The 27943-nt window shown below is 46.8% G+C and overlaps 1 protein-coding gene across 1 annotated transcript in view; it reads right to left on the reverse strand.

Annotated features, from left to right (window-relative positions):
• ATG2A (autophagy related 2A) overlaps window positions 1–19734 on the reverse strand; it is a 173575-nt gene extending 153841 nt beyond the window's left edge. Inside the window, exons 1-6 of the mRNA XM_069738813.1 lie at window positions 19147–19734; window positions 9005–9167; window positions 7111–7263; window positions 5277–5379; window positions 4847–5015; window positions 2522–2692 (exon numbers count right to left, since the gene is read on the reverse strand). Coding sequence (XP_069594914.1) covers window positions 2522–2692; window positions 4847–5015; window positions 5277–5379; window positions 7111–7263; window positions 9005–9167; window positions 19147–19317 — 930 coding nt within the window. The 5' untranslated portion in view covers window positions 19318–19734. The remainder of the gene's footprint in view (window positions 1–2521; window positions 2693–4846; window positions 5016–5276; window positions 5380–7110; window positions 7264–9004; window positions 9168–19146) is intronic.
• Between the last annotated feature and the right edge of the window lie 8209 nt (window positions 19735–27943).

Below are 27943 nucleotides of genomic sequence, written 5' to 3' on the forward strand. Positions count from 1 at the left end.
TGTCCATTGTTTGCGGAGATCAGGAAAAAAAGGATATTTGGACTCCAGAGATCTTTGGCCCTGAAAGCGCTTGTCTGGACGCTCCCTATGTCGCTGGACTATGTCCTGGAACTCCGGGTGATTGGCAAACACCCTGTGAGTACGTTTGGTCCTTTTGAAAGGCACCGAATAATCCGTACTGGAGGTCGCCGGTTCCTCATCAACCTGAAGGGACTGGTTGACGGCCTCAATTAGACTATAGAGCTCTGATAACCTGGCGACTCCAGATCTAGAGGCCCATCAGACTCAGGTTCAGAGTCCTGGTCGGAAGAGGTGCCTGGGGAGCGAGAGCGGGAAGCGGAGCTAACGGACGCCAAGGCACCAGAGGGCCTGGGGGACGAGCTACGGACGCGCTTCCTAGATGGCCGCTTGTGCTTAGAATGAGAGCGGCCCCTGGAGGCTGAAGATTCCACAGCCGTAGGGGGAGCTTCCTGAATAGGCGGATTAGTGGTCCTGCTCCTGGTTGGATCCTGGAGGGACTCAATAGCTTTAGTCAAAGAAGCCATAGATTGAGAAAGTGACAAAGCCCATTCAGGGGGACTGGTCACCGCGGGCTCGAGTGCGGCAGGGGGCTCCTGAGCACATTTAAGATCACAAGCATTACAGAGCGGAGCAGTATGCCCGCTTGGTAGCGCAGCCTGACAGGAGGTGCAAGAAGTGAAGAACACTGTATGTGTTTTTGCAGACTTTTTAGGTTTAGGCAGAGACATGTTGTCAGTTAACCTCCGTGCAGGGCTGTGGGGCACCTGTGCAGCTAGAAGGCGGAGCACTGTGTGAGGACTATGAGGGCATGTGTCAGCGTGCAGCATACCTACCCAGGTCCTGTGTCCTGTCGCAGCGCTGTGACCGAAAACGTGCAGCCGGCGTCCAGAAGGTTTCCTTGCATCAAAGATGGCCACCGCGAGTTTGTGGGGCGCTTCTCGCAGTGTGCAAGAAGCGCTGAACCGGTGGGCAGGCCCTCGCGCGTGACGCGCGCTGTGGGCGGAACGTGGCCTAGCTGAGGCCGAAGCCGGGGACTAAATTAGCGGTGCCCGGACGCAAAATGCGGCCGAGCCCGCGGTGCACTCGGGAGCTTCCCCCCCCCCTGCTAGACTCACCGCTTAAGGTCCTCTTCAGGCGAGGTATGAGGGGAGGTGCAGTCACCCTCTATCCGCCGCCCTCTTGATGAGGAGGTGGAGAGGGACTGAGGAGCTCCATGCACCACCGCTATTCTTCAGTGGTGGTGCAGAGGGAGGGCGGCCGGACTGTGCCCAGGAAAGTGCCTCTGTGTATCCTAAGGGTTCGTTCCCCTAGGATTTCACAGGGCTAGTTCTCGGCCAAACATCCCACGTCGCAGGAGAGGGTACGGGGAGTAAACTCGCCGTGCTCGCCTGTTGATGTTTCGGGGGAGATCGGCCCCCTTAAAAGGGTCTGTCGCCTCCTTCATCCTCTTGCGCAAAGTTAAAAATAAAAGTAAGAACGTCTGGAAAAAAAAACAGATGCAGGGTGCCTCCTACGGACACTAAGCAAGAACTGGTATTATCCGGAGCCAGTGGGCGGTGTATACTGCAGAGGAGGAGCTAACCCTTTTTGTATTTACTTAGTGTCAGCCTCCTAGTGGCAGCAGCATAAACCACACGGTCCTGTGTCCCCCAGTGTGGCGATGGAGAAATAAGAAATTCCGTAACCCATGACATAAACAATATAGAGAAAATTAAAATGAATTGAAATGTCAAACTTGCAGTTTTTCGGTAGCCGTACATTCAAAATGCAGTACCCACCTCAAAATGGTACCATTAAAAACTACAGCTTGCTACGTAAAAAACAAGCCCTCACAGTAGACCATCGACATGGAAAAAAAAAAAAACAGAAAATGGCGACCGCAACCAATTTTGTTCTAATTATAAAAAGTTTTTTGTTTTTTTTTTTACTTAAATAATAATAAAAACTATGCAAGTTTGGTATCGCTGTAATTGTGCAGATCTGGAGAATCAGATTATGAAAATTGACTGGATACCTAAGTGGCTAATTCCTGCCGATGCCGTTATTGCAGCTCTGGTGGCCAAAGTTGGTCCATTCACATTGTTGTAGCAATCAGGTGCAGAACATCCATGTGACCACTGCAGCCAATCGCTTTCTTCAGTGGTCTTGTGTAGCGATGACAGCGCGAGCTCAGCTCTGCTCGTTACTCGATGGAGCATTAGGTTGCTCGGGAATGCTTGTTACTTGGCCGAGTATCACTGTGTGCTCAAGAGCAATGCTCGAGTCCATGTCCCACATGTTTCATGGCTGTTTGCCAATCAACATGTGGGGATTGCCTGCCATACACGTAATGCAGTGTGTGCGGCTGCAACAGTAATGGGTGTACAACATGTGGTGGGTCTTTAAATAGTTGGATAATGGATGTTTTTGTTATTCACACACTCCTGGACAGCCCTTACAATTCTTAATCATGCTGTAATATTTCCAGTATACAGGCACATAATCACAGCAGTTTTCTCACCTTCGGTCCTGGAAACATATCATTCTGCTTCAGTTTGATTATCAGTTCTGTACATCCAGAGCAGCTGCCTATTTGGAGGGTCGTGGTGGTAGGCGGTTGTGGTGATCGACTGGCAGCCCCTAATGATTGAGGCGAATCAGTATCTGTGTGCTTAGTGGGTTCAGGAGAGTTCTGTAAACATAAAAAATGAGACACGAAAGTTCCAAACAAAAGCTCAAAAATATACAGAGAACGACGGTGTTTTTTTTTCATTTTTTTAAATATGTATTGACTTTTCTTGCTAATGTTTGCTTACATTTTCATTTAGTTTACACTTTGTGCCCCTCATAATATCAAAAATGATATTTGAGGGACATTTCAACATATAAATACATTTTCTATTGGTGATTTCTCTGGTGACTGGGTCTCGTATATTAACCCCAGTTACAGGGAAAGTTCAGACGCTTGCTTGAACTGCTGAGATGATCTGAGTCTGCTTTCTATATCATATACAAAGTTGTCCTTCAGCATGGTGTAAATACTAATCAACAAAGCAGATATGGTAATAAACCATCTCTGCCTTCTCTATTGGGTCTGGATGTGTCTGACAGCTGGTTCCTTAGCACTGTAGCTGTAATATCCGGCTGCTTACTTTGCAATGATATTCTAGAATGTTATATCCAGATCGCCTGGATGTCTAAGGTCTATGGGTGGTCCGGAAGCAAATAAAGGGGTTGTACAACTACATTTTTTTTCCTTTTCTTCAAAGTCTTCATGTACATAAAAATAAAGTCAGATGTAATCAACTCCTACTGCTCCAGCCCATCTCTTCCATTCTGGCACCAGGCTTTGCTCATATAGATGCAGTGGCGACATCACATAACCACTGCAGTAGGCTCTGCATAGTTGCTCATGTAGACAGCACCTTATTGGCTTCAGCGATCACATGAGAGAAAGGAGCCAGCAGAGGAGGCTTGTAACTGGTGTTGCAGGGTATGTGTGATTATCTTTCCTATTTTTATGTACAGGATGCCTTCAGAATAACAAGGAACTATACTATACTATAATCCCTACTATAGCTGTGTTCCTATAATATTGGTGGGATTCTGTCGGATTTTTCCAATTAGACTGATTTAGTTTTGCTTTTTTCACACTTCAGAATAACAAACAAACAACCCAACAGGACTAAACTAATTGAAATAAGATAATTAGTGATGAGCGAACGTGCTGGGATAAGGTGTTATCTGAGCATGCTCGGGTGTTATCTGAGTATCTTGGCGTGATTGAATAATATGTTCGAGTCCCTGCGGCTGCATGTTTTGTGGTTTGTTAGCAGCAAATCATGCAGCCGCAGAGACTCGAGCATATTATTCGAGCACACCCAAGATACTCGGATAACACGTTGTGATCACTAATTACAATGTATTAAAGTAAGAAATGTGAACACTGGTAGACACAAAGCTGAGGGTCCCAATCATATCCAGAAAATATAGATGTTTGTTCCGTATAACCATGAAGGGGTTGTTCAGAGGTGGACAAGACCTCCTTAAATAACTAAAGGGGAATTCTCAAGTGTGAACGTAATCCGCAATCCATGGGAAAGAAGTTAACTTTCCAATCGATTGGGGCCCAGGCGCATTGGTCCCAGGGAGTCTGAGAAGGTGTCAGTCCATATATTTATTTCATTTATTTGGGGAACTCAAAGGGGTATTCTTAAGTTCGAAAGTTATCGCCTATCAGTGAGATAAGGTATAACTTTCTGGTTGTTGTAGGTCTGACCACTGTGGCACTCAGCCATCCTGAAAATCGGGGTTCTGAAAATCCTAGGTTTAATGGAGCGGAGGTTAATCACCGGCACTGCCACGACATTAGTTCTAATGGAAGATCAGACGAGTGTGTTGTTCGGCAATCTCTGGCACTCCCATTAAGAATTAATGGAGCAGTAGTGAGCATAATCGACCAATGATCGGAAAGTCTTCCCATATTCCATCGATAGAGTATCACGTTTAATATTTATGTCATATGAGTGATACTGCCGATCAGCGGCAGCTTTCAAACTGTCAAAATTAATGTTTAACCAAATGCTAAGTTTGGCTGGCAAACACAGCAGGAACAATAAGGTAAAAAAACAAACAGTCTAAATAATTAGTGCTCAGTGAAAGAAACCAATGCAATCATTTTACAGAACTAACAAAGCATTCTACTCAGAAGAAAGATTTAGTTTTAGCCAAACTTTGAAAGAAGTCATGACTCCAAAACTGGCGAGCACCAAACTCTGAGCAAACGTAGTGGTCAGCTGTTTGACAGAGCAATGTGTGTCACCAGAAACCCACCACCCACATTTACCTCGGGATCGGGTATGGGAGACGGCGTCCGTTGTCGGTTCTTGAAATCTTCATAGTGCAGCGAGACACCACTGAGCTGCAGGATCTTCTGGATAAACGCAGGAGGCTGATGGATGTCCACGGGAAAGGTCTGACCGGAATCTCTGACCGCCTCATCACAATAATCTAGCCTGAGGGAACGCGACAAACACCATGAGTATAGAGGTGGGAGGAATACGGTTGTAACTAAAAATGACAACTTATGTTAAAGGGGTAGTCTCACATAGGAAGTCATAGATGCCAGGAGTGGTACAGGATTAAACATTGTCCTGGCAGCAGCAATTCTGAAACGGTTTGTCTCTAATCAAACAAACCTTTTATAGAATTATGGCACATTGGTAGAGAATTATATACCTCAACATACAGAAAACTGGAAAGGAAAGACATCTGACCTTTTAATGTGTATTTCCAGGGCTGTCCCCGTGGCAGATTCAGCTGGCATATTCTCAATTCGGATAATGGTATCTAGAAAGGTCACCTTAATCCTCCGCAGCACTGAAGAAATGGAAAATACAAAATGGTACAGAGAGTAAAAAGACTAGAAATCTGTCCGTACGCAGTGCTATAGAACCATGCTATCAAATGCTATTTTATATAATAGTGTTAAAACAAAGGCCCCCTATAAGCATTAGATTAAAGCAGGCCAAATCTGTCAATTTCAGCATCATCGGCCGACTATCTGATGCGTATGGAGGCTTCAGACTCCCCTGACAGATAAAGTCATTGGGGCCTTATGATCAAACAGCCTAAATTTATATGCACAATCCATTTGTTTTACCTGGAGATAAACCACTGTCAAAGTCTCTGGTAGTGGCTTAAGCCCCCCATACACTCTACATGGCTGTTGACCAAACAATATCTTGCCATCTCGCACCGCCAAGAGTCCTGTGTTTTCTATGAGAGAGCTGCTGCCAGACATCTCTGGTGGCTTAACACTTAAGGTACCGTCACATTTAGCGACGCTGCAGCGATCCAGACAACGATCCCGATCGCTGCAGCGTCGCTGCTTGGTCGCTGGAGAGCTGTCACACAGACAGCTCTCCAGCGACCAACGATCCCGAAGTCCCCGGGTAACCAGGGTAAACATCGGGTTACTAAGCGCAGGGCCGCGCTTAGTAATCCGATGTTTACCCTGGTTACCAGCGTAAACATTAAAAAAAACAAACACTACATACTTACCTTCCGCTGTCTGTCCCCGGCGCTGTGCTTCTCTGCACTGACTGTGAGCGCCACTGTGCTCTGCTCTCCGGCTGGCCGGCGCTCACAGTGCAGAGAAGCACAGCGCCGGGGACAGACAGCGGAAGGTAAGTATGTAGTGTTTGGTTTTTTTTTACGTTTACGCTGGTAACCAGGGTAAACATCGGGTTACTAAGCGCGGCCCTGCGCTTAGTAACCCGATGTTTACCCTGGTTATCAGTGAAGACATCGCTGAATCGGCGTCACACACGCCGATTCAGCGATGTCTGCAGGAGGTCCAGCGACGAAATAAAGTTCTGGACTTTCTGCTCCGACCAACAATGGCACAGCAGGATCCTGATCGCTGTTGCCTGTGAAACTCAACGATATCGCTAGCCAGGACGCTGCAACATCACGGATCGCTAGCGATATCGTTCAGTGTGACGGTACCTTTAGAGCAGAGGTTTGAACCGTTGGCACGCGGGCCATTTACAGCCCTCAATGACCTTCGTTCCAGCCCCCAGGCAGATTCCCGTGCACCGCAGCGCTTTGCCCGGCAGCTTTATTTTGACGGCCGTTGGCCCATTCATTTCTTTTTGCTCTATGAGCCTGAGCAGTGCTCACTACTGAGGGGCATAAAATGAAAGATTACGTGCTTACACCAGTGCCAGCGTCAGGATGTACCTTGAAGGCAGAGTTAGCGCGCGATTTGTGTGGCAGCCGAATGATGGATTAAATATCCAAACGGTCTTTGGCAGAAATAAGGTTTCTCACCCCTGACTTAGAGCATAAAATATTGTCTGAAATCGTAGATGCCGGATCCCTATCTCCCTCCACATCATCTACCGGGGCGCCAATATTAGACTGTTGGCCGAGCCATCAATATTGGCAGGTATGGCCGATGTTGTGTGGAGGACTTTACTCGACTCTCCCTGTTAAACAAGCATGAATGCTTAGCTGAGAGTGTGTGTATGGGGGAGACGGGAGAGATCGATGTTGGTTAATCAAGTGTTTGGCCAACAGCTATGTAAGGTTAGAAGGAAACTGTACCTGTCTCTATAGTTTGTGCAAACATTTCCAATCCTTCGATGGGCTGCGGGGGCTCTGAAGGTTCCTCGGCTTGCTCTTTTAGGCACTCCTGGGCCAGCTGCATGCTGGTAGTCATACATGATGACCAGCTATGTGACTCTACACCCTCTGAACCTGGAGGTTTGGTAGAAATGTGGGGAAAAATAGCAAATCAGAATTGAGAACAAAAAAAAACAAAAAAAACCCTGAAAAAATGAACATCAGACAAATTCCTTTCTGGCCACTGTATCATTTTCTGATCCATTGCTAGGATAGCCCATATTCATAGGGTTGAATGGGAGCTACCGAAAAGGCAGAATGACGCACCCAGACATCTCCATAGCCCCTATGTATTGCACTCGGAAGATACACCAGAGGTCAAACCTCATTCATCATTTTTCTCAGTTTTCCTTTCTATAAACCATAAAACATCATTAATTTGTATGTGTTGCTACTGACATCTTATGTCCGCCAATATACTTCAATAATATTTCCTCTGCTGGGATAATAATACAGGAAAGATATATATCTTGGTACCGTGTTAGCCAGTTTATAGAAAAATATTTAGAATTGAGAGTCCTCAGTGGTTGATACCTTTTAATGGCCAACTGAAAAAATGGTAACAAATTGCAAGCTTTCGAGACTACTCAGGTCCCTTCATCAGGCAAAGACTAAAACAAATTCTGAAGAATCACATATTTATGCACAACACAGAAAAATGTATAGATAAGACAATAATATGGGATGATAATAATATTCATTCTGCCTGTCACTCTGCACATTATAGACATCTTACAATAAATGTCCATTCACAGGCGGCTTCCGAACAATGATAATGATACGTTCATCTTAATGCGGGCGCACTGAACCTTTCATAACCTAATATTTTAGGTACAGAAATGCTTTCTTGGTACCTTTACATTTGCTAAACTGCTGTGTCTTTCTACAAAAATTGTCTTGACGGGTGATTGTCTTCAGTTTTGCCCTTTTATTTTCTGTGTATCCATGCTGTCCCATTTATTCCTACAAAAATTGATAGCTTTGGCCGATGGAGACTCATAAAAATGGCTGCAGCAAAGGTGCGAACAAACACTTAGATAGCTGTCAGATAGTTGGCCCAACTATCTATTCTTCCAACATAGAGAGGGGGATATGCCACTGATAGACCTGTCTTTAAATGGCTTATCTCCTGTTTGAAAGAGGATAGATCATATTGAAAGTATATTGCTTCTTTTTATCGAAAATGTGCAATTACGGAAACTGGAGACACCCCCATTGGTTAGGGCTGTCAAAACCATCAGGGCTGACCTCAACTAATGTGTTTGGTAAAGTGTTGTCTCATCCTATAAAGAGACATACCTGACCTTGTGCAAATGAATGGGCGTCACTGCGTCACTGCAGTCCCCTGGACGCATGCTGTGCAGGGATCTGCAGCATTGCTCCATGCAAGTTAATGGGTTGGTGCAGATATTCCCTGGCCAGGATGAACAGAAGGGGAAGCATCGCTTAAACAGCGGTGGGCATCATAGGACAAACCCCCAATGATCAGAAAGTGATGGCATATCATAGCAATATAGCAATATTTTAAAACCTATAATATTTGGCACACACCATGTACATGTTTGGCTCAAGGCATTGAGCTCATGTTCTTTTTTGTGCATTTTTCTTAGCAGCAGTAGATCCATGTATAACATGTGGATGTGCGGCCCGGGTCTTTCGCTCTACCGTCGAGTTGTATGTTGCCAAGTACAGTTTTCGGGTGTAAATACCTGTTGTTGTATTTTTTGTCTGTGCACCATATTCAAGATCACATCTAAATGCTTTGGAAAAAAGACGGTATTGGGCACAGAACAAAAGCGGGTATGACGAAACTTACCAGCTCTATATTTTGGGCGACAAGTAACCTGAAGTTCGGAAACTTCCAGAGTGCAGTTCTCTGTGACGAGCGCCGACCATGGGATAGTAACGGAGATACTGCCAATGAAGCCGTCAACTATTTCGAGCGGAGCCCCCGCGGAGTCCAGGAGGTCGTTCACTGACTGAATCGGGATAGAGAAATGGAAAAAAGATGAAAACAGCAGAAAAAAAAACTGCAGAAGAGTAATGAACTAGCGGGGGTAAAAAATAAGATAATTATTACATTTCATTATACAATCCACTTTGTGAAAGGTGAATGAATCCAATGTTTCTTCTACTCATCGAAAATCTATGCATTAGGCAATACCAGCTGACAGAAGTGGCACAGGAATTTAGGAAGGGATGAATGCCCAGGACGGATCCATTGCTCACGTAGAAGCAGGCACCTGCTTACACCCGTGCTGATCTTACAGCCTACACTTCTCATACCTGTGTATGTGTCAAAAGCTATTTTTGCAGCGTCAATTTTCGTTCTAAATTATATGGCTATGGCTGAGGCTTCTATCTTGGAAATGCTGAAAATACTCTTCAGACTTCACCCGTTAGAAATATGAGGGGGGATTCCTGCGGCTTCTTAAAAGTAGCAGTGGCTTTCAATCGTATTATTAAAAATTAATTGTAAATTGGTTTAATAGTTTTCTAGAATCAGAACCCCCCTTGCCGTCCCCTGGCTGCATTTCGTTTAAAAAAAATAAAATAAAAACGCTTTACTCACACTCCCCAGGTCCAGCAATGAGTCTCCGCCACTGCTTGCAGTGTCTTCTAGGCTATGTTCACACGTTGCGTTTTTTGCTGCATTTTTTTCTGCAGGCAAAACCAGTTCTCTTGGCCTTAAAAAAGATGCTTACAAAAAGCAGGTTTACTGCATTTTTGCTTTCTCTTGTGCATGTTGATACAGTCTAGTGCCCCCCCCAAAAAAAAATCACGATGCAAATTCCTTAAACTTTTTGCACCGAAATCTGATACCTGCGTTGCTTTCTATGGGTAAAAGAACACTGATAAAAAAAAAAAAAAAAAAACGCTAAAAGTAGTAACATGCTGCAGTTTCCAAAGACGCAGAAGTTTTCCAAATGAGTCAGAAACAACAAAAAAAAACAATGTGTGCGCATGAGATTTCTGAAATCTCAGAGCTTTTGCTGGTACTGTGGAACATCTTAAAATTTTCATAAAAAAAAAAAAAATGCAAAAATGCAAATGTGTGAACACGGCACAGCATTGACCAAGGGCAGCTGGAGAACAGGGGTTTTCCAAAATCAGAAACCCCCTTTGATGGCCACAAGGGCGCGGAAACTCTGTGTATCGTTTGCTTATTGTTAATATCTGCAATTAATTCCTACTGATACGATTGACTTTGATGAGGTGCCCACATCTCAGACGCACACGCACCGTGGACGCTGCCCCAGAGGAGCATTGCCAAGAGAAGGTTTGTAATGAAATAGTGCAGTGACAGCTGAGGATTTCCTGGACGGCCGCTGCCCTGTCACAACTCTGCGATTCCTAGAACCACTGTGAACATTGAGTACGTTACTAATTATTGTGCCGGATGTAGTGTCCGCAGCAGCGCTCTCCAGGTATTTCCAGGACCCTGGATCGGACTCATGTACAAACTCTATTTTTGCTTAAATTGCAAACATATTTATTTCAAGAGTTTAAAGCCAGAAAATTGCTTTATAATCCAAGGTCAATGTGCAGAATATGGGGTACAAAAGGGGGATGTCCCAAAAAGACAACAGAAACGCTATTACACCATATGGATGTCACAGAAGAGGTTCCCGAGCTCCAGGCTAAACTCCCTAAGAACATACTGAACTGCCCATTTGCACAGCAGGATATTGTAAGGCTAAGTTCACACTGGGCATTTTTGCTGCGTTTTTTTTTTCTGCAGCAAAACCTGAGTGCTTGGCAGGAAAGAAGCTGCGACAAAACCACAGGTTTTGCTGTGTATGTTGTGGTGGTTTTGCTGCGGTTTTTTTTTCATGTTTTTCCATTCATTGGGTGATAAAACGCTGAAAGACGTGACACGCTCTATGTCCAAAAAAAGCAGCAAAGCACAAAATACTGAAAACACAAAAAATCCAAGCTGTGTGCATGAGATTTCTGAAATCTCATAGACCTATCTGGCACTGTCAAATGCATCTGAAAATTACCATAAAAAACAGCAAAAAAAGGCTGCAAAAAAGGCTGCAAAAAAGGCTGCAAAAAGACCCAGTGTGAACATAGCCTAATACTGCATTTTCCTTTGCTGATGGCACCTTTCCCCGGCATATTCATCCTTCGCTTTGAGGCTGTTGCAGGGGCTTTAATCTGAAAAAAGAGTTGTTTTCAGGAGCCGACCCACCTTTGGGAATATTCCCACATTGCAGTTAACGAAAATAACAAATTTGGTTCTACTGCAACTTGTCAACGTTTTGTCATTTTTCAGCCAATTATCGTTTTACTAAACCATGGGAGATCTCAGTACAACTGAAGGCAATTTTTCCAGTTGCAGATTTTCTACAGTATTACAATCGCCATATGTGAATACGCCGTTAACAGCTTGCAATTTTCACATTTGGTATGCAGTAGGCAAAACACCACAGCCCTTGACAACAAGCAAGCCCACTGGCCATTTCTGGTGGTCAGGCAATTAGAAATGTAAGGAGGAAAAGAAGCCGTCACTATTCTAATCCTCCTTACTAAATGATGGCGGTCCTGGACTACTCCGGTGACCACGGGCAGGGAGAGCATTTAGCATTAATACAAGAAACATTACAAAGGGCATTAGGAGCCTGATAAAACGCTACTAATACCTTCTAGGGGTAAATCCTGATGACAGGTCCCTTATAAAAAAAGCTCAGCACAATAATGACAAGCGGTTTCTAATAACTCATTATAAAATGCTACTGAACCCCTCCACGACAATCATCTATAGTACTTAGTAGAGCACCGCTGGCTGTTACGACTTGCTCCAAATGTGATGCATAGCCACACACAGGCCTCTGACAGCTTTCCTGTGGAATATTAGCCATTCCTCTTTGGCAATGGCAACTAGTTCATTAATACTCTTGAATTGTCAAGAGAGTGGTCCAAAAATGTAAGGGAAGAGATCATTGCCGTGAGCAGTCAAGGAAAAGGATGGAAAAAGATAGCAAAGGCATTAAATGCCCTTCGAGGTACAGTTGGAGGCAGAGTTCACAAGCGCAAAGTGATGGGAGCCCTGGCTCCACTACCTGGATGTGGCTGAAAGAGGAAGCTGTCACCGGTCATGCCTACAGTGAAGCATGGCAGAGGCTCGGTGATGCCTACAGTAAAGCACGGTGGAGGCTCGGTGATGCCTACAGTGAAGCACTATGGGAGCTTGAAGATGCCTTCAGTGAAGTATTGTGGGAGCTCGGTGATGTCTACAGTGAAGCATGGCAGACCTCGGTGATGTCTACAGTGAAGCATGGCAGACCTCGGTGATGTCTACAGTGAAGCATGGCAGACCTCGGTGATGCCTACAGTGAAGCATGGCAGACCTCGGTGATGCCTACAGTGAAGCATGGCAGACCTCGGTGATGCCTACAGTGAAGCATGGCAGACCTCGGTGATGTCTACAGTGAAGCATGGCAGACCTCGGTGATGCCTACAGTGAAGCATGGCAGACCTCGGTGATGTCTACAGTGAAGCATGGCAGACCTCGGTGATGCCTACAGTGAAGCATGGCAGACCTCGGTGATGCCTACAGTGAAGCATGGCAGACCTCGGTGATGGCTACAGTGAAGCATGGCAGACCTCGGTGATGTCTACAGTGAAGCATGGCAGACCTCGGTGATGTCTACAGTGAAGCATGGCAGACCTCGGTGATGCCTATAGTGAAGCATGGCAGACCTCGGTGATGCCTATAGTGAAGCATGGCAGACCTCGGTGATGCCTACAGTGAAGCATGGCAGACCTCGGTGATGTCTACAGTGAAGCATGGCAGACCTCGGTGATGCCTACAGTGAAGCATGGCAGACCTCGGTGATGTCTACAGTGAAGCATGGCAGCCCTCGGTGATGCCTACAGTGAAGCATGGCAGACCTCGGTGATGCCTACAGTGAAGCATGGCAGACCTCGGTGATGCCTACAGTGAAGCATGGCAGACCTCGGTGATGCCTACAGTGAAGCATGGCAGACCTCGGTGATGTCTACAGTGAAGCATGGCAGACCTCGGTGATGTCTACAGTGAAGCATGGCAGACCTCGGTGATGCCTACAGTGAAGCATGGCAGACCTCGGTGATGCCTACAGTGAAGCTTTCACAGTTCCCTGATATGAAACCCATTGAAAACCTTTGGTCAGATTTGAATTAGGTGAATGCAGCCACGATCTCAAGAGTATTAGTGACCTGGAGGCCATTGCCAATGAGAAATGGACTGATTCCTCAGGAACGCTGTCATCACATTTCAGGCGGTAATAACAGGCAAAGCACCACTCTGGCCCTTTTTTTTTCATTTCACTGCCAGAGTGGTATGCATCACTAATGTCTGTTCCCTGCTCCTAGCAGTATAGCACCCAGCTGCCATCTTCTGCTACTCCTGGAGAAGTTCTGGTCTCACTCCTCTTTGCCAAGCAGAGACTGGAGCGATCCGGCATTTCACAACCAGATGACCGAAGGGGCGCCAATACCAGAAGATACCGGTGGCTGGGAAGTATATTACTAAAGGAGGGGAACATGCATCAGTGATACCACGCTGTCGGCGAAATAAAAATGGAGTGGTGCTATAATAGTTCTATGGAGGTCAATAAAATGTTTAGAATTTTGAGAAACCACTTAATAAAATAGTTGTGTTGTGCTATGCAATTCTTCTAGTTTGATTGGTTTATTGCAAACAGCAGAACGTTTATAAATTTTGCTACTAATCCTAATTTGCCCTGGGGGAGGAACAATATTCACAGAATACGCTGCACTTTTTTTTTCAGTCAGATTCATACAGAAGACATACGAGGAGGCAGATGGGAGCACTGTACAGCCCACAGAGCACTATAGGCGTTATTACAGCTCCATACAACCTTGCGCCTGCACAGACCCATAACACAGCCACGTGCATGAAGCCTGAGGGTGTCAGCTGCAAGAAAAATTGACATAATGCTTCACTTATATTGTACTGAACATGAGCAAGAGAATGTCTTACAGAGATGTGAACTGAGACAAATCTGTCCAGCATCCCCTGCTTGTTCAATGTCTCTACAGATGTTGCTCTGTTAATATTCTAGAAATATATATATATATATATATATATATATATAATTGTCTAAGGGGCACTTCCGTCTGTTTGTCTGTCTGTCACGGAAATCCCGAGTCGCCGGATACCAATCAGCGACGGGCACAGTCCGGCCGTGAATTTGCCCCTTCCTACTCTCCGTCAGTGCCCCCTCCAGTCAGCGCTCACACAGGGTTAATGGCTGCGTTACAGTGTAACGCAGTCCGTTGACGCTGCTCTTAACCCTGTGTGACCAACTTTTTACTATTGATGCTGCCTATGCAGCATCAATAGCAAAAAAGATCTAATGTTAAAAATAGTAAAAAAAAAAAAAAAAAATCATTATATACACTCACCTTCCGATGTCTTTCCCGCTCCTCGCGACGCTCCGGGCCATGCATTGCGGTCTTGCGAGATGATGACATAGCGGTCTTGCGAGACTGCTATGTCATCATCTCGCAAGACCGCAATGCATGGCCCGGAGCGTCGCGAAGAGCATCGGTAAACCACTGGGTTGGATCCGGGGACCGCCGGAAGGTGAGTATATAATTATTTTTTATTTTAACTCTTTTTTTAACGTGGGCTGTGCTATATACTACATCGCTGAGCTATATACTACGTGGGTTGTGTTATATACTACGTGGGCTGTGCTATATACTACGTGGGCTGTGCTATATACTACGTGGGCTGTGCTATATACTACGTGGGCTGTGCTATATACTACGTGGCTGGACAACATACTACGTGGCTGTGTTATATACAACGTGAGCTGTGCTATATACGTGAGCTGTGCTATATACTACGTAGCTGTGCAGTATACTACGTGGCTGTGCAATATACATGGCTGGGCAATATACTACGTGGGCTGTGCTATATACTACATCGCTGTGCTATATATTACGTGGCTGTGTTATATACTGCATCTCTGTGCTATATACTATGTGGGCTGTGCTATATACTACGTGGGCTGTGCTATATACTACATGGGCGGTGCTATATACTACGTGGGCTGCGCAATATATTACGCGGCTGGGCAACATACTACGTGGCTGTGTTATATACTGCGTGAGCTGTGCTATATACTACATGGGCTGTGCTATATACTACGTGGCTGTGTTATATACTACGTGGGCTGTTATATGCTACGTGGGCTGTGCTATATGCTATGTGGGCTGTGCTATATGCTATGTGGGCTGTGCTATACACTACGTGGCTGTGGTATATTTCTCTGCTGTATCTGTGCATCATGAATCATGGTATGTGTTAAAGGGAACCTGTCACCCCGAAAATCGCGGGTGAGGTAATCCCACCGGCATCAGGGGCTTATCTGCAGCATTCTGTAATGCTGTAGATAAGCCCCCGATGTTACCTGAAAAAGGAGAAAAAGACGTTAGATTATACTCACCCAGGGGCGGTCCCGCTGCTGGTCAGGTCGGATGGGCGTCTCTGGTCCGCTCCGGCGCCTCCTATCTTCTTTCCAAGACGTCCTCTTCTGATCTTCAGCCACGGCTCCGGCGCAGGCGTACTTTGCTCTGCCCTGTTGAGGGCAGACAAAGTACTGCAGTGCGCAGGCGCCGGGCCTCTGACCTTTCCGGCGCCTGCGCACTGCAGTACTATCCTCTGCCCTCAAGAGGGCAGAGCAAAGTACGCCTGCGCCGGAGCCGTGGCTGAAGATCAGAAGAGGACGTCATGGAAAGAAGATAGGAGGCGCCGGAGCGGACCGGAGACACCCATCCGACCTGACCAGCAGCGGGACCGCCCCTGGGTGAGTATAATCTAAAGTCTTTTTCTCCTTTTTCAGGTAACATCGGGGGCTTATCTACAGCATTACAGAATGCTGCAGATAAGCCCCTGATGCCGGTGGGATTACCTCACCTGCGATTTTCGGGGTGACAGGTTCCCTTTAAAGAGGGGGCCACTGAGACTCTTTCGCCCGGGACCCTCAAAAACCTGGAGCCGGACCTGGCTTCACTGATTAGTCACGCCCGGCCGGTCGCGAACAATCAGTGACAGGTGCAGTCCGGCCGCGAATTGGCGCAGAATTTGAACCACGCTTCGCTATCTGGTCGCGCACCGGCCGGCCGAATCATGTGTATAAATTGCATTAGTCTGAAAACTTCATAAATAAACTACATACATATTCTAGAATACCATCTAGTAGTATAATACCGGAAACAGTAGCAAAGTCTTATACAGGAAAAGCTGACAGTACAAAATCCCGTACTACAGGGTAAGATGTTAGTAGAGGGGCATTCGTCCACAGACCACCAGAATGCTGAATGTACCTAGTACAGTGTAATGCAGGGTGTGACCTAGGGTCAGTAGAAGAGAAGCAATACATTGTATTTAAAAAGTTACTCATCCCGTGACACATGCTTGCAAAATGTAAATCACAGTCATTACACATCAGCCTACAATTGTCACATATCTGTCCATGTAGCTACAGTCAGTACAGACCTGCCCATGGTGTACGCTATAGTCAGTACACATCTGCCGGCAGTATAATCTGCAGTCATCACACGTCTGCCCATGTAAACTACAGTCGGCATACACTGGTCCATGAAGTAAACTACAGCCGTCCCACCTCTGTCCATGTAAACCGCAGCCGCCCCACGTCCGTCCATGTAAACCACAGCCGTCCCGTGTCCGTCCATGTACACCGCAGCCATCCCTCGTCCGTCCATGTAAACCGCAGCCGTCCCGCGTCCGTCCATGTAAACCGTAGCTGTCCCGAGTCCGTCCATGTAAACAGCAGCTGTCCCGCGTCCGTCCATGTACATGGCAGCCGTCCGGCCATGCACACCGCAGCCGTCCCACGTCTGTCCATGTAAACTACAGTCATTGCACATCTTTCGACAGTATAATCTGCAGTCATCTGTCCATAATCCATACTGTAAAGAAGTGATTACATGTCTATCCAAAAGGCAAAGTAGAATCAATGTACGTCCATCCACACAAACCGCAGCCGTCACACGTCTGCCCACGCAAACCGCAGCCTTCCCGCCTCCGTCCGTCCACACAAACCGCAGCTGTCCCGCCTCCGTCCGTACACACAAACCGCAGCCGTCCCGCCTCCGTCCGTCCACGCAAATCGCAGCCGTCCCGCCTCCGTCCGTCCACGCAAATCGCAGCCGTCCCGCCTCCGTCCGTCCACGCAAATCGCAGCCGTCCCGCCTCCGTCCGTCCACGCAAACCGCAGCCGTCCCGCCTCCGTCAGTCCGCCCAAACCGCAGCCGTCCCGCCTCCGTCAGTCCGCCCAAACCGCAGTCGTCCCGCCTCCGTCAGTCCGCCCAAACCGCAGCCGTCCCGCCTCCGTCAGTCCGCCCAAACCGCAGCCGTCCCGCCTTTGTCAGTCCGCCCAAACCGCAGCCGTCCCGCCTCCGTAAGTCCGCCCAAACTGCAGCTGTCCCGCCTCCGTCCGTCCATGCAAACCGCAGCCGTCCCGCCTCCGTCCGTCCACACAAACCGCAGATGTCCCGCCTCCGTCCGTCCACACAAACCGCAGCTCTCCCACCTCCGTCCGTATGCACAAACCGCAGCCGTCCCGCCTCCGTCCGTCCATGCAAAACGCAGCCGTCCCGCCTCCGTCCGTCCATGCAAACTGCAGCCGTCCCGCCTCCGTCAGTCCGCCCAAACCGCAGCCATCCCACCTCCGTCCGTCCATGCAAACCGCAGCCGTCCCGCCTCCGTCAGTCTGCCCAAACCGCAGCCGTCCCGTCTCTGTCCGTCCATGCAAACCGCAGCCGTCCCGCCTCCGTCCGTCTATACAAACCAAAGCCGTCCTGCCTCTGTCCATCCACACAAACAGCAGCCATCCAGAGTCTGTCCATGTAAACTACAGCTGTCCCGCGTCTGTCCATGTAAACCGCAGCCATCCTGTGTCCGTCCATGTAAACCGCAGCCGTCCTGGGTCTGTCCACCAGCCGTCCTGGGTCTGTCCACCAGCCGTCCCTCGTCTACCCATGTAAACTACAGCTGTCCCAAGTCTGTCTGCCGGCCCTCATTATTAGGGCCCATGATGACACCGGCCCTCGTTATTAGGACCCATGATGATGCCGGCCCTCGTTATTAGGGAACATGATGATGCCGGCCGTCGTTATTAGGGAACATGATGACGCCGACCCTCGTTATTAGGGCCCATGATGATGCCGGCCGTCGTTATTAGGGCCCATGATGATGCCGGCCGTCGTTATTAGGGCCCATGATGATGCCGGCCGTCGTTATTAGGGCCCATGATGACGCTGGCACTCGTTATTAGGGCCCATGATGATGCCGGCCGTCGTTATTAGGGCCCATGATGATGCCGGCCGTCGTTATTAGGGCCCATGATGATGCCGGCCGTCGTTATTAGGGCCCATGATGACACCGGCCCTCGTTATTAGGACCCATGATGATGCCGGCCCTCGTTATTAGGGAACATGATGATACCGGCCGTCGTTACTAGGGAACATGATGACGCCGACCCTCGTTATTAGGGCCCATGATGACACCGGCCGTCGTTATTAGGGCCCATGATGACACCGGCCCTCATTATTAGGGCCCATGATGACGCTGGCCCTCGTTATTAGGGCCCATGATGACGCTGGCCGTCGTTATTAGGGCCCATGATGATGCCGGCCCTCGTTATTAGGGCCCATGATGATGCCGGCCCTCGTTATTAGGGCCCATGATGATGCCGGCCCTCATTATTAGGGCCCATGATGACGCCGGCCCTCGTTATTAGGGCCCATGATGATGCCGGCCGTCGTTATTAGGGCCCATGATGACGTCGGCCCTCGTTATTAGGGCCCATGATGACGCCGGCCCTCGTTATTAGGGCCCATGATGACGCCGGCAGTCGGTGTCCTGACTCTCTTGTGACACTACAGATATGTCTGACAATGGCGCGGTGCGATTACCCAGATGTCCAGGTGGATGTCGGTCAGCCGGCCGCTGCCATTGTACAGGTCCAGGCTCAGCTGCTCCAGGCTCAGCCGCTCCTCCAGGTAGTGGCCCAGGTAATGCTGGAGCAGGTAGCGGCACGCCCGGGTCTTGATGGAGCTGGACCACGGAAACAGCCAGCGGGACATGGCGAGGAGGGCGGCGGGGAGACGGGTCCCACCTCAACTCATAACCCAGGGGCGAGGGCGCTGAACCCCGAGGCTGACACTCACATCCCACTAGTGTCCTGCGTGGCCCTCAGTGCAGGAGACCCCCAGCACTGTGTGTCCTCACCATAGCAACCACCCCAGGACCCCACTACTGCTGCCCCCTCCTCCTACATAATAACCCGCCGTCGCCTTTTGTCCTGTGACTGAACTCCTGTCACACAGGCAGCGCCTCCGCCACACTCACACCCCGCGGTAACCTGCCCTAATAACGCTGGCGGTTCTCTCCCGGTTGCCCCGTTCTACAGGGTCAACAAGTCTCCGCTGAGGTGAGCAGTCTGCGACGCCCGGTTCCGGGTCACTCTGTGTTTTCCTTCTCTACAAAGCCCCGCCCCCTGTGGAGCTGCGTACTGACGTCAGGATGAAAAGCACCAATCGCGCGACGTAAACAACGTGCGTCAAGTAAGTGGGAGGGGAGAGTGCGGAGGCGGCCATGTTGGTACACCCAGAGGAGGCTGGGAAACAGGAGAGAGGGAATGTTCCTGCATGGCCTTTATTACCACATCACTGCTACTTCCTGTTTGAATCAACTGATATCTAAGTAGATATTTATCTGACAAAAACTGTCTCTGAATGGGAATAATGTAAAATTGGAAGGGTCTTATCAGATGTGATTATTGGAAATAGAGTCGTAATGAATCGATTCGCACGTCACGTTCCATCAGCCGTCACGATGATCTGTGGCCAATGGATGGGCGAGAGGGTAACACCTCTTACCTGCTGGCATTTGGTTCTTTTGATTAGCCGGCCTGGCGTGATGTCATTGTTGAGGAACGAACCACGTGAGGTTGCGCCACATTGGCTAATCCGAAGAAAGCGGCTGCCAGGTACGGGCGGAACTCGCTCTCCTGGCCAAGGGCCACAGACCACTGTCCCGAGTGATGGGATCTGCACACAGTCACACCAGCTCTATTGAAAGGAAGCACAATACAGGCGTCTATCGCAAATTAATTCACAGCCTCTTCAAAGGGCATCTGTCAGTAGGATCAGCGTGTTCCAAATTATTACGCAAATGACATTTTTCGCGGATTTTCCTAAATGGTCGGTGCAAATGACAGCCTAATAAAAGTCATTTCAAAAACCTGACCTGCACATCCAAACATAGACACAGTGTGAACAGGTGCTGAACCTAGAGTCGCCAACTCGCATATAGTTAAGTAAATAGGGCAGCACACTGCAGCGCTAAAACATGCAAACTTGAAAACACGAAATTTGAACTGCATTACTGCACAAGAAATATGAAAAATGAGAGCTTTTAGCACATAAAAATGGCCAATTTTATGTGTACCTGGTAGCCCCTTTACGGCATCTCTCTTATACCAGGTCCTACACTTGCCTTACCTCGCTGAGAATAAACGTCTCCATCTGAATGGGTGCATGTGAAACCTCTTCCTAGACTAAAATTCTCTCTCTCTTTGGAGGGGTATTGGACCTGCTGTAATTAAAACACCTGTGGCTAGAAGGCGGAGTGCACGATCAGAAGGCTAGAGAATACATTTCAAAAACCTAACTATATACGAGTTGGCGACTCTAGGTTCAGCACCTGTTCACACTGTGTCTATGTTTGGATGTGCAGGTCAGGTTTTTGAAATGTATTCTCTAGCCTTCTGATCGTGCACTCCACCTCCTAGCTTTCAGGTGTTTTAATTACAGCAGGTCCAATACCCCTCCATGGAGAGAGAGAATTTTAGTCTAAGATGAGGTTTCCCATGCACCCATTCAGATGGAGACGTTTATTCTCAGCGAGGTAAGGCAAGCGTAGGACCTGGTATAAGAGAGATGCCGTAAAGGGGCTACCAGGTACACATAAAATTGGCCATTTTTATGCGCTAAAAGCTCTCATTTTTCATATTTCTAGTGCAGTAATGCAGTTCAAATTTCGTGTTTTCAAGTTTGCATGTTTTAGCGCTGCAGTGTGCTGCCTTATTTACTTAACTAGTCTAATAAAAGTCATCACTGTTAGATTATACATCGAATTTTATTGAAGAAACCTCCCAATGATAACAGTATAATCTCCAAAATAAATTAAAAACTCAAAATGCACTGTTCCAAATTATTAGGCACAGTAGAATTTCTAAACATTTGATGTGTTTTAAAGAACTGAAAATGCTCATTTGTTGAACTTGCAGCATTAGGTCACATTCACTGAGCAAAAAAGCTATTTAACTCCAAAACATCCTAACAGGCCAAGATACATGTTAACATAGGACCCTTCTTTGATATCACCTTCACAATTCTTGCATCCATTGAACTTGAGAGTTTTTGGAGAGTTTCTGCTTGTATTTCTTTGCATGAAGTCAGAATAGCCTCCCAGAGCTGCTGTTTTGATGTGAACTGCCTCCCACCCTCATAGATCTTGTGCTTGATGATACTCCAAAGGTTCTCTATAGGGTTGAGGTCAGAGGAAGATGGTGGCCACACCATGAGTTTATCTCCTTTTATGCCCATAGCAGCCATTGACTCAGAGGTATTCTTTGCAGCATGAGATGGGGCATTGTCATGTATGAAGATGATTTTGCTCCTGAAGGCACGTTTCTGCTTTTTATACCATGGAAGAAAGTTGTCAGTCAGAAACTCTATATACTTTGCAGAGGTCATTTTCACACCTTCAGGAACCTTAAAGGGCCCTACCAGCTGTTTCCCCATGATTCTGGCCCAAAACATGACTCTTCCACCTCCTTGCTGACGTCGCAGCCTTGTTGGGACACGGTGGCCATCCACCAACCATCCACTACTCCATCCACCTGGACCATCCAGGGTTGCTCGACACTCATCAGTAAACAAGACTGTTTGAAAATTAGTCTTCATGTATGTCTGGGCCCACTGCAACTGTTTCTGCTTGTGAACACTGTTTAGGGGTGACCAAATATTAGGTTTATGCACCACAGCAAGCCTTTGAAGGATCCTACACCTTGAGGTTCGAGGGACTCCAGAGGCACCAGCAGCTTCAAATAACTGTTTGCTGCTTTGTAATGGTATTTTGGCAGCTGCTCTCTTAATCCAATTAATTTGGCAGAAACCTTCCTCATTATGCCTTTATCTGCATGAACTCTGTGCTCTGTTTCAGTCACAAATCTCTTCACAGTAGGATGATCACTTAAGTTTTCGGGAAATATCTAATGTTTTCATACCTTGTCCAAGGCATTGCACTATTTAATGCTTTTGAGTAGCAGAGAGATCCTTTTTAGTTCCCGTATTGCTTGAAACCTGTGACCTGCTTAATAATGTGGAGCCTTAGGGAGATCTATGCCCGGCCTATAGATCTTAACAGCTCATTTACATATAAGAAAAACAGCTTTCTATGGAAGAAGACATCAGATGGCAGATATCAAGGTTCACTTTATTCAGCTTCCTATCACCTACCTGACCATATAGACAGGAGGGTTGATCCCACAGACAAATGCCCTTTCAAGTTCTGTCTGATTCACCAGCCTTTTGCAAGCATTGGAAAAATCATTTTCCAGTTTCCCCATGCGATGAGAGCACATGGGGACTCGTCCCTCCTGAACATATTAGGTTACAACATGAGCTTTCCTTCATTAGGCTATGTTCACATTTGCGTCTTTGGGCGCAGCGTCGTTGACGCAACGCAAAACGCATATACACAACGCAGCGTTTTTTGATGCATGCGTTGTCCTCAAATGCTTTTATGTGTAGACACTTCATCAATGGGTTTTTTCTCAAAAGGTGCATGCGTTGTACAACGCAGGTCAACTCAGGCACCTGCGCCCTATGCGTTTATCATAGACACTAATGTGTTTTTTTTTACGCATGTACGATGCAAGTGCGTTACATGCGTTTTTGATTGGAAATTTGACGCAGGCAAAATGCTACATGTAGCGGCGCCCGCGCCCTGACTGGTGCGCCAAAATGACGCATGCGTCGTACAACGCATACCGGCGCATGTCCATGCGCCCCCCATGTTAAAGATAGGGGCGCATGACGCATGCGTCGGTATCCGTCGACGACGCTGCGCCCAAAGACGCAAATGTGAACGTAGCCTTACACTGTTGGCCCTACAAATTCTGCATCTTTAGGACCTGACTACTTTTTGAGGTGTATTTTTTCTTGGTGCTATTTTGTGGAGTATGTAATGCACTGATTAGATTTTATGAATCATTTTGGGGGGGAAGGGGAAGATTTTGGTTTAACAGCATTCGCTATACAATGAAAATAAACAAATTTAAAGGTTTTGTGGACCTTTGCACAATAAAGGCACTTTAAACATGTTTTTCTGTCTCTATTCTGTTAATCAGTGGAGGACAGGCTCTGAGACCCCCAGCCATCGCACAAAATACCTCTCCGAAGTGTGGTATTTTCCACGTTTCATGAATTTATAAGTTGGTTATTGCGGATTGGTTTCGGTTTGTGACCGTATATGTACCATTGAAACTCTATATGAATGGCCATTTTCCCTAGATGTATAACTGGGTGGAACTTAACAATAGTATGGTCACACCAGCAAGCCTTTTTTGAGGGCTGCATTATTTGACAGGCATTAACATATTTGGTATATTAAAATAGGCTAACTCATATGATTGGCTGGACATTCACAACTAATGATTTGATGTTTATGTTGGATTATACCACCCTACTAGGTTATAGACTTGATGTGGGATCTGCCGTAGAGTTAGTGCTAAGTTGTTTTCCTGTAACACTCTGTTCTTTTTGATATCGGTGTTCTTGGTAATGTTTTACTTTAATAAAGATTTACATAATTAATAATTTATTATCATATGGTTCTCTTCTCGTGGCTAAGTGAATTTAAGTCCGCTTTTGGTATATAACAATTAAATGGGGTAGATGTTGTGTTTGGAGACTTCTCCATATGGTAGGTGTTAAAGGGTGTCATGTTGATGGGTGTGGACCCACTCCCACTGAGCCACGGACTTGGCATGACTAAGCGAGTACCTGGTTCTTCACTAGAACCTTTGATGGTGAGGTTAGGCTGGAGCTGCAGGTACCACTCCATGGCAGTCCCCAGCACTGCAGCATCTGACCCCAAGGGTCAGGGACACAGGTACGGACTCGAGTGTCAGGCAAGACCGGATCAGAAGAAACAAAAGCTTTCTATAGACACATGATGGCTGCCGTTATTACAAGGAAGATGAATGTGAAGATTTGTGTGTTCCTGCTGCTAGATAGTGTCGGGATTCAGATACGAAGCCTCAAAACAGTCCTTTATCATCAGGGCATTTAGCTGTCAGGCTAATAGTAGGTGCTTTTGCCTAGGTGACATTAGTTCTAGACAAACTGGCAGATCTAGTTTTCCCTTTTACCCAAATTCCAATTTAAGTCATCCATGTTCCCGGATTGTTTGTGTTGAACCCTGGAGAGTCCATGACTGATTGCTATGATCGGTGATTGTGGCAGAACCTGTGTCGACTGGTGCAAAAAAAGTGAAGAAAACAAAAAAATTGAAGAGGAGCTAAATGTATCAAACACCTACTGACGCAGTGATACATTTATTGCAAATGAAAAAAAAAATCAAAATGTAAATAATTCCCCAAGAATTTATCAGGAACGGTTTTCCTCCTCTGCTGGGATTTGTTCCCATTTTGGATGAAGAAATAAAATATATGTATGTAAATGTGGTAGGAAAGTAGCATTAGCTTCAAGAGCACAACATGAGAATATTGGGGGAAGTTGTTTATTTACCATGAGAAGAAATGAAGCACATGACTATTACTTACCCTCTGTCTGCCGGGGACTCAATGAGAAGCAATTTAACAGAATTCCCATATCAAGTAGTTTTACAAATAACATATATATATATATATATATATATATATATATATATACACTAGATGGTGGCCCGATTCTAACGCATCGGGTATTCTAGAATATGCATGTCCACGTAGTATATTGCCCAGCCACGTAGTATATTGCCCAGCCATGTAGTATATTGCCCAGCCACGTAGTATATTGCCCAGCCATGTAGTATATTGCCCAGCCACGTAGTATATTGCCGTGACATAGTATATTGCCCAGCCACGTAGTATATTGCCCAGTGACGTAATATATCGGCCAGCCACGTAGTATATTGCCCAGCCACGTAGTATATTGCCCAGCTACGTAATATATTGCCCAGCTACGTAGTATATTGCCCAGTCAGGTAGTATATTGCCCAGCCACGTAGTATATTGCTCAGTTACGTAGTATATTGCCTAGTGACGTAGTATATTGCGCAGCCACGTAGTATATTGCCCAGCCACATAGTATATTGCCCAGCCACTTAGGATATTGCCCAGCCACGTAGTATATCGGCCAGCCACTTAGTATATTGCCCAGTGACATAGTATATTGGCCAGCCACATAGCATATTGCCCAGCCACGTAGTATATTGCCCAGCCACATAGTATATTGCCCAGTGACATAATATATCGGCCAGCCACGCAGTATATTGCCCAGCCACATAGTATATTGCCCAGCCACGTAGTATATCGGCCAGCCACGTAGTATATTGCCCAGTGACATAGTATATTGGCCAGCCACGTAGTATATTGCCCAGCCACGTAGTATATTGCCCAGCCACGTAGTATATTGCCCAGTGATGTAATATATCGGCCAGCCACTTAGTATATTGCCCAGCCATGTAGTATGCTGGCCCGCCACGTGGTATATTGCTCAGTGACATAGTATATCGGCCAGCCACGTAGTATATTGCCCAGCCACGTAGTATATTGGCCAGCCACGTAGTATATTGCCCAGTGACGTAATATATCGGCCAGCCACGTAGTATATTGCCCAGTCACGTAGTATATTGCCCAGCCACGTAGTATATTGCCGAGTGACATAGTATATTGCCCAGCCACGTAGTATATTGCCCAGCCACGTAGTATATTGCCCAGCCACGTAGTATATTGCCCAGTTACGTAATATATCGGCCAGCCACGTAGTATATTGCCCAGTCACGTAGTATATTGCCCAGCCACGTAGTATATCGGCCAGCCACGTAGTATATTGCCCAGTGACATAGTATATTGGCCAGCCACGTAGTATATTGCCCAGCCACGTAGTATATTGCCCAGCCACGTAGTATATTGCCCAGTGACATAATATATCGGCCAGCCATGTAGTATATTGCCCAGCCACGAAGTATATTGGCCAGCCACGTAGTATATTGCTCAGTGACATAGTATATTGCCCAGCCACGTAGTATATTGCCCAGTTACATAGTATATTGCCTAGTGACGTAGTATATTGCGCAGCCACGTAGTATATTGCCCAGCCACATAGTATTTTGCCCACTGACATAGTATATTGCCCAGCCACGTAGTATATTGCCCAGTTACATAGTATATTGCCCAGTGACGTAGTATAATGCCCAGCCACGTAGTATATTGCCCAGTGACGTAGTATACAGCACAGAGCCACGCAGTATATTGCCCAGCCACGTAGTATATTGCCCAGTTACATAGTATATTGCCCAGTGACGTAGTATATTGCCCAGTGACGTAGTATATTGCCCAGCTACGTAGTATATTGCCCAGCCAGGTTTGTCACAGGTGAAAAAATAAAAAATAAACATATACTCACCTTTCCGAGGGAGCCCTTGTAGTCCACGGCAGGTTCCGGTCCCAGGGTTGGTATTAGCGCAGGACCTGTGATGACGTCGCGGTCACGACTGTGACGTCATGGCAGGTCCTTCTGCCACCGGAACCTGCAGTGGAAGATGGCGGCCGGCGCGAGCTGCAACGGAGGGTGAGTATAGCAGGTTTTTTTATTATTATTATTTTTAACATTAAATTTTTTACTATTGATGCCGCATAGGCAGCATCAATAGTAAATAGTTGGGGACACACAGGGTTAATAGCAGCGGTAACGGAGTGCGTTACAACGCGGCCCATTACCGCTGCCATTAACCCTGTGTGAGCGGTGACTGGAGGGGATTATGGAGCGGGCGCCGGGCAGTGAGTGCAGTGGAGTAGGGGAGGGACTAATCGGACTATGCCCGTTGCTGATTGGTCGCGGCAGCCATGACAGGCAGCTGCCGAGACCAATAAGCGACGCGGGATTTCCGTTATGGAAGTTGAGGACAGACAGACGGAAGTACCCCTTAGACAATTTATATATATATATATATATATATATATATATATACACACACACACACACACACACACACACACACACACACACACACACACTGCTCAAAAAAAATAGAGGGATCACTAAAATCCCACATCTTAGATATCTTTGAATGAAATGTTCCGGTTGCAAATTTTTATTCATTGCATAGTGGAATGTGTTCATGACAATAAAACATAACAATTATCAATGTAAATCAAAATGAATATCCCATGGTGGTCTGGATTTGGAATGATACTAAAAATCAAATTGGAAAATCAAATTACAGGTTGATCCAATTTCAGTGGAATGCCTCATGACAAGGAAAAGATGCTCAGTATTGTGTGTGGCCTCCACGTGCCTGTATGACCTCATTACTGTACAATGCCTGGGCATGCTCCTGATGAGGCGGCGGATGGTCTACTGAGGGATCTCCTCCCAGGCCTGGACTAAAGCATCCGCCAACTTCTGGACAGTC

The sequence above is a fragment of the Ranitomeya imitator genome, chromosome 9, assembly GCF_032444005.1.
Source record: "Ranitomeya imitator isolate aRanImi1 chromosome 9, aRanImi1.pri, whole genome shotgun sequence".
Classification (NCBI taxonomy): domain Eukaryota; kingdom Metazoa; phylum Chordata; class Amphibia; order Anura; family Dendrobatidae; genus Ranitomeya; species Ranitomeya imitator.